This window comes from Saccostrea cucullata, unplaced genomic scaffold, assembly GCF_032062105.1.
Source record: "Saccostrea cucullata isolate Sc308-1 unplaced genomic scaffold, CSIRO_AGI_Scuc_v1 ctg2582, whole genome shotgun sequence".
NCBI classification, from domain to species: Eukaryota; Metazoa; Mollusca; class Bivalvia; order Ostreida; family Ostreidae; genus Saccostrea; species Saccostrea cuccullata.
In genome coordinates, this window is record NW_026929448.1 from 340,154 (window position 1) to 353,023 (window position 12,870).

Consider the following 12,870-nt stretch of genomic DNA (forward strand, 5'->3'; position numbering starts at 1 on the left):
TGCTGCTCGGTTACATCATGGCGCTGCGAGAAACAACACCGAGGCATTGATTAGGGAACTTATATTCCACTGATGCGTGTGTATGGTGATTTCTACTCATCGACAGAGTGTTTGATTTACCTGGATTTGTATTGTGAACTGTTTTCATAGGAACGGTAAATGTTACGCAAGTGAGTTAAGGCTAAATATGGATATTTTATGCAAATAAGCTAATGAAAATTCATAATTTGTATATTTTATGTACAGAGAAGGTTCAAATTGATTTCCTGATACATACTCAGTACCCACAGTTTATTAATGCAAGTGCACATTATGACGTCATATTATGACGTCATTGTTCTCTCCCATTCAAGGTATTAAATCACATAAACAAAACAACGTCGGCGCAAGGGCCTATCCTATCTAATTTGAAATAAACGATGTGTAAAATAAAGGTGAATATTCTTAAAATTAATAAAATTGCTGCACAAATCCAATGCACTCTCTCAATTGATAAAATTTTTTAGGAAACTTACCCTGGACAGTGAATTTTTACCCTGTTAAAACTTAAAACTGCACGAATAGCAAGTAACCAATTGCACTGCCGACATTTGTGCAGCAATATCTTAAATCCTTGGAATATTCTGCATCTTTTGATACCTTGTTTCTGTAAAACAAAGTAAGGTATGCCCTTACGCCGAAGCGATTTTGTTGATAATTCTTATAAACTTGTGTAATAAAGATCGATGACGTCATAATATGACGTCATAATGTGTAGTGGCAGTCGCATATCGTGGGTACCAAGAATGTATTAGAAAACAAGTCTTAGCATTTTCTGTGCGGTAGGTAGAGCAATGGCTGAGTTCCGCAATGTCTTATTTCTGGAGTTATCTCTCTTGAAAAATCGCTAGATGTCGCCAACACATTGACTTCCGGGGCGTTTGTTGTTCAACTTGTGTTGTGTACTCACAGTACTGATAATTGCAATTTCTGCGTTAGACAAGGACATACCAAGGTAAGATTTGCGATATATCTGTATAATTAATTTATTTAAAGATTTATAACCATTATCTAAACGTGGTAAATGGTATACAAATAATAAAATATAAATGCTCAGCGTTTTCGCGTGGCATTTAAATATTCAACTGAATTGGCTATTGCAAGGTCTAAGATCGACCCTGTTCGAACCGAATGTAGATGACATTGAAATTATGATTTAATAACTGTTTAATATTAACAGTAATGTAATATTGTCGGAATAATTGAATATGTGACCATCCAACAGCGTTTAATTCTGAAAAAAGGGGGTGTCTTTATTAATCCGAGATTCCTCTGACTCTAACCCCCGCTTTTATTTTATGACGTTTGTCCGCACATGTCATAAAATAAAAGCAGGGGTTAGAGTCAGGGGAATCTCGGATTATGTCTTTATATGATATTGATATGATATCAATAATTGTTTACATAAATTACATCTTGGGATCCTAATTACATTCAATTTTTATGAAACCCTTTTAAGTTATTTGGGCACTGTGTGTTTTCTGAATCTGTATTAATATACAATATTGAATGTTTCAGAATGTCTTCAAGCACTGATGATGAAGGTGAACCATCTCACTTGTCTCTAGAAGAAATTCAGTCATGGAAAGTTGTTGAACTAAAAAATTGGCTTGAAAATCACAGGCTTAAAAAATCTGGGAATAAAGAGGTATTGGCAAAGAGAGTTTACAAAGCCATGAGGCATGGTTATGATTCATCAGAAGATTTCATAGATACAGATGAAGAAATAGAGAAAACTGTTCCTGTTCATCCTTCAACAGATTCATGGAAAGAACTTGACTCTACTGATATTCCTGAAATTTCTCATAAGGCCATTGATATTTATTTTAAATGTCATAAAAATCCTGTAACTGGAGAAAGGTTAAATTTCGAGAGACAAATGAAAAAAGCAAAGCGTCTGTGCAATGAAGGGTTCATAAGAGAAATTGAATACAATAAAGGAAACAGTGATTTTTGTTACATGCGATCAACTTGTCTTCCATCAATGAAACAGACTGTTCAAGTTGGATTTGGAAAAAGTGCTAAATATTATTCTTTGAATGTTTGTATAAAGAAAAAGTCAGGCATTGTTGTAAATGCTTTATGTAATTGTAAAGCCGGAGAGGCAGGTCTTTGTGCTCATGTTGGAGCATTATTGTATGTACTTGTAAAAACAAAAAATTCCTGTACATCTAATCAGTGTGTGTGGAATAGACCTACACCTTTGAGAAGAAAACCAAGTCCAAAAAGAGTTGGAGATATTAGTTTTTCAAAAACAGAAAAAGATAATATTGTAGACAAAGTTCGTCCTTTCCCAGGCATTTATAATCCTGGACCTTGTCAAAGTGAATGCAGCTCATTTTTGAATGATATTTTGGATGGCTTAAAAGATATTTACCCACAATGTGTCTTGTATCAAACTTTAAGAGCAGAGCATGTTAATATAGATTCCTTTTTGAATATTTTTTTGCCAGATTTTATGTATAGGGACAATGTAAATCTAAAATCAAAAGAATGTGTTGAAAATTTTAAATCTTTTGTAAACAATATGAATATAACAACAGAGGTTAGTGAACTGTTAGAAAAGGGAACTAGAGGTCAAAATTCAAATGTTAACTGGAGAAAGGCTAGATGCAATATCATTACTGCATCAGTAATGGGTGACGTTGTCAAAAGAGTAAAGTCCGAACCAGACAATTTAGTCAAGAAAATTTGTGGATACGTAGTAGTACCAGATTGTGTAAAAAGTATCAGTTATGGTCGAACAAATGAATCTGTTGCTTTGAGTGATTATATGGAGCGACATTTAAATTTGTGTGGTGATGTGAAGATCGAGTCCTGTGGACTATATGTCAACCCTTAGTACCCATTCCTTGGGGCCAGTGTTGATGGACTTGTTACTTGTGTAGAATGTGGTACAGGACTTGTCGAAGTCAAGTGTCCTTATGGAAAACAAAAAAGTCCTTGGAGGAATATGCCTCCGACAAAATGTGGACAAGATAAACATTTTTTTTGCACTGAAAACAATGGTGAACTTAAATTAAAACAGAACCATAATTATATGTACCAAGTTCAAGGCCAGCTAGCATTATATGAACTTAACTGGGTTGATTTTGTTGTTTACACAAAAAAAGGTATATCTGTTGAAAGAATTCTTTTTGATGTTGGAATCTGGAATGATATGGTTCCAAAGATGAAATCTTTTTATACATATGGTGTTGTACCAGAACTTTTCACTAGAAGAATTCAGCGAGGAAAATCACTGTACATGTATAACATTTGATGTACATTTGTTAATAATTTGAATATTGCATAGAATGATTCTATTTGATTTTGAACATGTGTACATAAAACTGTTAACACTCTGAAACTTTTATATTTGCATGAGAGCTTAGATTCATCTGTAAAAATATTGAATAAAAACAAAAAGGTTATGTGATTTATTTTATTTATCCACATCTCATTTATGATTTCAAGGTCCAAGTGTACATATTTCAAGTTTATTTTCAAATGAATGTTTGTATTTCACATCGAATCGTCAAAATTCACATCACCTTGAAAACCACAAAATGTGATATACTTTAAATGTGTTTTTTTAATCATGCATTTAAAAAAATAATTCCTGGAAAGTAAATTTCCTCATAACAGGAATAAAAATAATTATACATGTTAGGGCATCCAGAAAAAAATCTAGTTAATTATATTTATGTCACTTCAGAAGTGGAGGCAATAAGTTAGTTAAAGATGTACAGATAACTATGATTTGTTCTGATAAGTGCACTTCTGAAATTGGTAAAACTGAGTTCACAATATTGTAGTTTTTGATCTGTTCCATCTTCATTTCAACTACTATTCTGGCTGAAGCTATTCTATTTGTTTTAAAGAAATCATGTTTTGACATCTGGCATGTACTTGATACTCGTGGTGGAACATTCAATCCAACATCAGCTGGTAACAAATCTTCTATTGTGAAACCTTTATCTGCCATTACAACATCACCTGGTGACAGTTTTGGAAGAAATCCATCGTGCTGAGTAATGTGTCTGTCTGACACATTCCCACCCCACAGTCTTGACACAAAGGTTACCATACCACTTGGTGACACACCAATCAATATTTTAAAAGTGTTTGAATGTTTGTATTCGGACCACGTCATCCACTGTGCCTTTAAAGAGGACGGTTTTTCAATAAAAAATTCTGTGCAATCAAGCACAATTCTAGTATCTGCGTGCATGCTAAAAAGCTTTGGTAAGTTACACAAAATCTGCTCTCTGGAGACCCACTTTATTAAGGATTTGCAGTGATCATAGAGGAAGTTAATCCAAGTGTTCATTACTCGTGATACTGTCGTTTCGGACACCCTGAAAATATCAGCAAGGTGTTCCTGAAGCAGCCCTAAACGAAGTCTCATGCAAACCATCAAGAATTCATCCACTGGTCTCAAGGAACGTTTTCTGCCAGGCTTTTTAACCCCTGGTTCATGATACGACTTCTCACCCATGGACCTTGTCTCTCCCTCCCAGTAATTGAGTTTCTCTGCACCATGTTTCTGCCTCAGCACTGCAAAAAACATCCAAAAAATTTGAAAAGTTGCAAAACCTGTATAAAATCTTGTTTTAGAATCGTCATCTTTCATATCTTCATATGTCATCCTAGGCAAATCTGCCTGAACTTCAGCATTAACAGTAGACAAAGGGCTGCCAGTCGTCTGGGTTGCAGTTGAAACATGTACACAATGCTCTTCTGTATTTGTGTACGCATCTTTTGAATAAAAATATTTGAGGTCAGTTTGTATTGCAACATCATTGTACATTGACACAGGATTATCTTGTGGATTTTCAGTATCACTTTGCCCTGAACCATCATTTTGAAATGAATTTTCAATTTTTCTTACAAGAGGTCTTCGGGATTTTGTTTCCTTTTTGGGTTTACTTGGAAAAATTGTGAGAATCGATTCCTCAGTAAATGTTCCCTCAAAATGAACACTGCAAACTCGTGTGTGGTCTTTTACAACCAAATTTGCTCTCACATGTCGAAGTCGCTGAATCCAGAGACGCTTAATATGGGCCTTTTTCTCCGACATAGGGAAGCGATGCAATATTATTTTATTTCCATATTCATCCAATGTTTGAGAAGTGTTGCTGCATCCAGGAACGCAGCAATATTTCTTCCCCATACTGGAAAATAAAAAGTACATTGTAAAGTACTTTAAAAGGAATTTTTTTTTAAAAAAAAATGTTACAATTGACATTCATGTCCTTTTAAAATAAATTATGTTATGAATTCAAAATTATTTACATGTTACTGAATTGTTTTGCGAATTAAACAATGCCTTTTACACAACGGGGGGGGGGGGCAATGTTAGATTTTCTTATGAACACAACTTGACAGCTGTAAATATTCATTCCTCGTCGAATAAAAATAAATTCTATACTTTAAAAAAATAGATATATGTATATAGACCTTTATAAATATTGACATTTTTTTTTTCTAGAATATACTAGATCCTTATGGTTGTTGCATGTGTATTAGATTCAAGAACCAACTCTGTACTGCTTTTATATTAATATGCATCGTAAACCAGTGTAACATCCTAAATACGACCGCTATTTAAATCCCTTACCTGGCTTGTCAGTGTCCTCGATACCGATAGTGTGTATTTTCTCGACGCTTCTTGCTTCAGCGATTTTGTTGCTTTGTGTATTGACGCCCCGGAAGTGGAGAGCTTCACAGTTAGGGACGATAACTCGTATTAAAAAAACATTGCGGAACTTGGCCATTATGGAATTTAATAAGATATTTTGTATAGAGATTTCCATATGTAGCCTTAACTCACATGCGTAATCGTGAACTTGGAATCTGAACTCTGAAAATGAATAAAAGAGATCTTCAAAACCGTATCCATGAATTGGAACAAGAACTTTTAGAAGAAAAACTTTCCAAGCCAAAAGTCGTTGAAAAACATACATTTATTCCGGAAAGTCGCAAGATTAAAACTTTTTCTGGTCGACCTAAAACTGAAAATGATTTGTCAATTGATGACTGGATTGACGATCTAGAAGTAGCGTTTGCAGCTCGTGAAAGGACCGATGCACAGAAAGTCGATCTTATATTTACGCATTTGGAAGGTCAGGCCAAGGATGAAGTGAAATACAGAGAAGATATTCGTAATGACCCTTATGCACTATTGGATTGCTTACGGACAGCATTCGGAAATCCGGAAAGTGTTATTACGTTACAACAACGTTTCTTTGAGCGACACCAGAAAGAAAGTGAAAAAATTCGTGAATATTCTTATGTGCTTTTGGATCTATTTCAGAAAGTGATTAAGAAAGACAGCAGTGTTTTTCCAGAGAAAGAGCGCACCTTGTGTGAACGATTCGCTAACGGCTTGTGTGACCCATTCATACGCAAAGAAGCGAAACGACTTGTTAGAAGCAAATACGCACCCGTTGATTTCTACACACTTCGAGATGAAATAATTCTATTCAGTGAAGAAGAAACAACGCAACACCATTCAAACACGCAGTCAAAGCTTCCAGACAGTAAACCGGTCGAGAAGATCAGCGATCAGCCAAATTTAAATGTCCCAACACCGGAATCGTCTACAGCGGATCAGCTATTGAAAATCATCCAAGCACAACAAAAGCAGATCGACTCACTAACCACCCTGATGAAAGATCGCGAAGGCAGTGAACATTCTACGGAACGCCGTTATAGCAACCGTCCGAAATGCTACAAATGTGGAAAGCTGGGCCATATACAGAGATTTTGCCGTGTAAAAATGAATGATTCGGAAAACAAGTAACATCTATTGACACGAGTCCGACAATAGATGGCGGTCAACAGGACTCATTGTTTATGCAACGCTTTATAGGGAATTGTCCTGTTATGGATAATACTGTGTTAAATGTGAAAATCCCGTGCTTAGTCGACACAGGTTCCATGGTTTCAACACTGACAGAAAGCTTTTTCAAACAGTTTATTCAGCCATTAGGAACAACCATCATACAAGACAATCTTATTCGACTTAAAGCTGCGAATGGACTTACCATCCCATATATAGGATATGTAGAACTTGATGTCCAATACTTAGGAAAAACTATTCCTCAACGTGGTTTTCTTATAGTCAAAGACTCTGTAGATAGTGAAACGAGGAAGCGTAAAGAAGCTCTACCAGGTCTCATTGGTATGAATATTCTCAGTGTTTGCAAGGATATCTTATCTACTTCTAACATTCCTACAAGTGCACATTTACAGGAAGTTTTTACTGAAAGCAACATGTTCGATCACAGGATTGTACGTGGATTAGCACGAGTGAGCGGGTCAATTCCTATTCGTATACCAGCAAATACTGCCATTGTTATAGAGTGCACTGGACCACACATTGACAGTGATGTCATTGTTAATCCTTTGATTAATGGATCACATCTACACAGGAATTTCCGGACCGTGGATACGTGTGCTACAATTAGCAGTGGTAAATTATGGGTTCGTGTAGCCAATATCGGAGATGAGGAAATTTCAGTTAAACCACGTACAAGAATAGGAACTGTGTCTAGATGTGAAGTTGATCCCAATAGATCAAATATTGGATTTAATAGAGTCGGCAGTGTTGAGGAAATATTTATTCAGAGTTGTGACGTTTCAGAGGTTACGACCCTTGATGATAAATTCACGTTACCTGAGGACATTTACCATCTCGACTGTAGCAAAGAAGAAAAGACGTTAATAACTTCACTTTTCCAGAAATATAGAGACATTTTCTCCAGGAATGATGACGACATCGGAAGTACAAATACTGTTCAACATCGCATTCGCCTCACTGATGATAAACCGGTTTCTCAACAGTACCGCCGTATTCCACCATCTCAGTTTGAGGAAGTGAAACAGCACATTAGAAAATTATTGGATAACAGTGTGATCATTGAGAGTACCAGTTCTTTTGCTTCACCTATTGTACTTGTTCGTAAGAAAGACAACACTCTACGACTTTATGTGGACTATCGCAAACTTAACGAAAAGACGATCAAAGACAAGTTTCCGTTACCCAGAGTTGAAGAAACTTTTGATGTGTTACATGGTTCTGTTATGTTTTCTACCATGGATTTAACTTCCGGTTACAACCAAATAGCAGTAGCAGAAGAGGATATAGAGAAAACAGCATTCACAACACCTTTCGGACTGTATGAATTTATGCGCATGCCCTTTGGACTTACCAACGCGCCAGCTACGTTCCAGCGTTTAATGCAGCACTGTTTCCGGGAAGAAGTATTCAACATAATGTTAGTTTTCCTAGACGACATCAATGTTTATTCAAAGTCATTAAGTGAACATATTGAGCGTCTTGACAAAGTGTTTTCTATTCTACGTCAACATGGTCTTAAACTGAAGATGCGGAAGTGTAAGTTTTTCCAACCATCGGTGCAATATCTGGGACATATTGTAAGTAAAGACGGCATCAGCACTGATAGTGAGAAGATCAAATGCATAGTTAATTGGAAAATACCTGAAAATGTGAAAGAAGTGAAATCATTCTTGGGATTTGCGGGCTACTATCGCCGTTTTATTCGACATTTCTCACAGATTGCGGAACCATTACTTGAAATTGCCAAGCTTAATATGAAACATCCGAAGACAAAATTTGGTGATAAGTGGACAAAAAGTTGTCAGGATTCGTTTGAAAAGCTGAAAACACAGTTATCTAGTGCTCCTTGACTTGGATATGCTGACTTCACATTACCATTCATCGTAGAAACAGATGCAAGTGCACATGGACTAGGAGCCGTTATTTCCCAAGTGCAGAATGGACGTACTGTCGTTATTGCATACGCCAGCAGAACTCTTCGACCTAATGAACGTTCCGCAAAGACAATGAGTAGCCTTAAACTTGAACTTTTAGCACTTAAGTGGAGTGTGACGGAGAAATTTAGAGACTATTTACTAGGAAACAAGTTTGTGGTACTTACAGACAACAACCCGTTGAAATACCTTTCGTCAGCTAAACTTGGTGCATATGAACAGAAATGGGCTTCACAACTAGCAGATTTTGATTTCGAGATAAAGTACAGACCGGGAAAACAGAACAGCAACGCAGACGCACTATCAAGACTTCCAATGAAAAGTGTTGATGTTTTTAGTGAATGCATTCATGGATCTATTGTTCCTTTGGATATTAAAACTGTGCATTCCTCAGTGTTATTCATTGATTCAGCTACTGTCACTCATGCAGAAACATTTCCTGGATATTCAAAGGATGATATCAGTGAATTACAAAGAAAAGACGCAGTGATTTCAAAGTGTGCGAATTTCCTGGAGACAAACACTGTTCCTAAACCAAGTTTTTCGAGGAAACAGAATAAGAAAGTGCAAGTTTTGTTAAGGCAATTAAAATACCTGTGTATTTCTGATGGTGTTATTCTAAGGAAGATTAAAGATCCCAAATTAGGAGAGCTCACGCAGATTCTACTTCCGGAGTGTTTGAAGGACTTATGGCCGGTTGCGTACCTTTGGTTCAGATAAGTACAGCTCAGTGGTTGATCCGTGGATCACGTAAGCCGGGTTTAAACCCCAGTTGAGTCGGGTTTACCTGAGTCGCATTTCCGTTGCACGCTATAAAACTGAGTAAGATTTACCTAATCTTGACTTACTCCTATAAAATGTTGAAGGATAATAGGTTTCCTAATATTACAGCACTTTAAATCAAGTTTTAATTCTAGTAACTGGTTGAAAATTAAAAGGATATATTAAAAAACAATGATATATATTGATGTTAAGTTGTAAATTGTTAATGCTGAAAAAAAATGCAATACAATTTACAGGATTTAATTCAAATCACAGCGTCTTTCATCGAAATTCAAACCATAAGAAAATATAAAAACGCAAAAAGAATACAGCTTTTGCAAAAGACTGAATAGAAGAAAACATGGATGGGGTCTTTGGAATATTAGTAAGTAATTTAGAAACAAAATCAAAACACAATACATGTATGCAGGTAAATGATAAAGGGAAAATGTATAAATTTAGATTTTTAGTTTAAATTCAAATGAAAAAAAAACTTTATAAGACATTATTTTTGAGAAAACACTTATTATTATCTACATGTTTTCTATAGAATTTTATACAGCGACAATTTATAGGGGACGAACATACTCTCCTCCCCCTTGCCCGGTCCCTTCGGCCCTAGCTGTAGATAGCCTGATTCACTGATAACTGAAAGAAATTCGGCATTATTAGAAATTATTGGAATGTGTATCATCAGCTGTTCGAAAGTGTAAAATTCGTAATTTGATTTAAATTTGGTATGTTAGAAAGTTTCTATAAAATTCCTATTTATGTACATTTATGCATTTAAATTAAAGTATCTTCCAAAACTTTATACTACATATAAATCAGTGTTAAAACGGCTGATTGAAAAGTTGTTTAAGAGGTGTTCCCAAAAAATAAATCAACATGCAACATGGACAAATAATTATTTTGTAGAATAGCTTTTTTGATACTGCAAAATATATCAACGCAATCATAATTGCCATAAAACATTTCTGCAACATCGAAATATTTCAAAATATCGAAATATTCTACCCAAAAATACATTGAAACCTTGTAAAGCTGGGTTTAAACCACCTCTACACCAGGTTCAGAATTTACCGTAATTCTGAGCCGTACTCAGCCAATCCTTACATGCGTGCAACGCGAAAACTTAGATTTAAACCCGGAATCATTGATCGTAGGTTTAAATCTGAGATACGCAACCGACCATTAGTGTTAGAGTGTCTCCATGTCATCAAGGTATAGAAAGAACATTCAATATGATTCGACAGCGGTGTTATTGGCCAAAAATGTTTCTGGATATTAAAAACTACTGTAAAAAATGTGACCGTTGTGCAATATCCAAGATACCACCCAAAGTGCATACTAGTATGAGACACCTTACAGCATCCGAACCACTGGAGTGTTTAGCGATAGATTTTTCTGTGTTGGAAAAAGCGCAAGGTTTTGAGAATGTTTTAGTGATCACAGATGTTTTCTCTAAGTGGACTATAGCCGTTCCGACACGAGATCAGACAGCCCAAACAGTAGCCAGAGTGTTAGTGAACGAGTTTTTCTTTAAATTTGGAGTATGTAAACGTATACATTCAGACCAGGGAAAGTGTTTTGAAGCGGAGATTATTCAGCAACTGTGTACCCTTTACCGTATTAAAAAGACAAGAACGACAGCGTACCATCCTCAAGGAAACGGACAGTGCGAGCGCTTCAACAGGACGCTACACGATTCACTCCAATCTCTACCCCCAGCGAGGAAGCGGAAGTGGCCGGAATACATCAAGGAGCTTGTGTTTTCGTACAACGTGACACCTCATTCGTCAACCGGATATTCACCCTATTACCTGATGTACGGACGCGACCCATACCGGCCGATAAATTTCCTATTAGGACGGAACACCAATCTTCCAACCGACGACATCAGTCTGGACCGGTGGATTGAACTTCATTCGGAAAAGTTACAATTCGCGTACAACAGGGCAAAGGCAGAGATTCAGCGGAACGAAGATGAGCGGAGACAGAGACACGATGCAAAAAAAGTGAATGATGAGTTGCAGATCGGTGACCGTGTATACGTAAGAAACAGAGGGATCAAAGGACGCGTTAAGATACAAGATAAGTGGAGACCAGAAGTGTTCACCATTGTTGGAAAACCCTTTCCATCCGTATACAGTGTGCGTTTGGAAAACGACCAGAAACGTGAACAGACAGGAGTTGAAGCCAATTCATCAGTGATTGTGGTTCTGAATATGTGTGATAAAAAGTTATTTCTTGTTCTGTGAAATGGAGGAATTCAATTGATTCGTGTTTATTAGTATGCGAATTTGATATTATTATAATCTGAGGACAGATTAACTATTTTCCAGGGGAGTATGTGATATTATGAAATCTATTTCTATATGTATTTATTCGTTTTTATTTATTTTTTCAAATCGTTTTGAGAAATAAAATCTTAAAATTTGATTTACCAAAAGTTCTATTGCGCACCTGGATTGAGTTGCCTGAGTAAAGTTTATTCTATAATTTCATTGGCTGTTTCATTTGATTGGTTATTTCCTATTTTATCATCCAATAATACATTTTCATTATAAGTATAAATTTACCGCGCTTTACTTTGTATATCAGAGCAGTAATACGTTTTCCAGAAAGAAGTTATATTTTAAATCCAGTGTCCATCATATGCATCTTATGGTATGTAATTTGTATATTTAACAATATGTTTCATTGCCATATAAAGATTTGAATTACGTTATTATTTTGATTGCAAACGTTTTACTTTATTGTATTTTTGCATTCGAAGTTGTAAATGAAATGAGTCTTTAAGGTTTAAATTTGAATTGTTTACAGAACACATTTTTTCATGGAGCTCATTTTTCTGAAACGTATACTGTAAGGTAAATTATCTCATATGTTATTTTCTCAATTTTTGTAATTTGACTTATTATGTACTTTGTTTATTTTAGATCAATGCCTTTATTTCCTGAATAAATTATGAAAACTTAACATCTGCCTTGCTGCTCGGTTACACTTGCAACAGAGAGGAGGTTAAACTATTAAAAAGCAAGGATTTATTTTACACTGTCTTCATCAGTAGAGATTATTATATTTAATTAATATTTTCAAAGACCGTATGTTTACACTAATGTAGTTTCGAATATTTTTTTTTTGAAATAAAGTTATTCAATAAGTACAGAGCCCGTTGAGGTCAATTGCAAAACATTGTGTTTAATCGCAATAATTATTGAGCTTAAACGCAAAACATTGCGATTATTCGCAATGATCATTGTGTTTAAACGCAAAGCACTTTGC

The 12,870-nt window shown here is 35.7% G+C and overlaps 3 protein-coding genes across 3 annotated transcripts in view; 1 reads left to right on the forward strand and 2 right to left on the reverse strand.

The window, feature by feature from the left end:
* LOC134280873 (uncharacterized) overlaps window positions 1-12,870 on the reverse strand; it is a 121,702-nt gene that overhangs the window by 84,594 nt on the left and 24,238 nt on the right. The window lies entirely within an intron of this gene.
* On the forward strand, window positions 853-3,127 carry LOC134280875 (uncharacterized). Its single transcript, XM_062763326.1, has 2 exons — window positions 853-994; window positions 1,558-3,127. The coding sequence occupies exon 2, from the start codon at window positions 1,559-1,561 to the stop codon at window positions 2,879-2,881; it is 1,323 nt and encodes a 440-aa protein (XP_062619310.1). The 5' UTR covers window positions 853-994; window position 1,558; the 3' UTR covers window positions 2,882-3,127.
* On the reverse strand, window positions 3,728-5,101 carry LOC134280859 (uncharacterized). Its single transcript, XM_062763305.1, has one exon. The coding sequence runs from the start codon at window positions 5,099-5,101 to the stop codon at window positions 3,728-3,730; it is 1,374 nt and encodes a 457-aa protein (XP_062619289.1).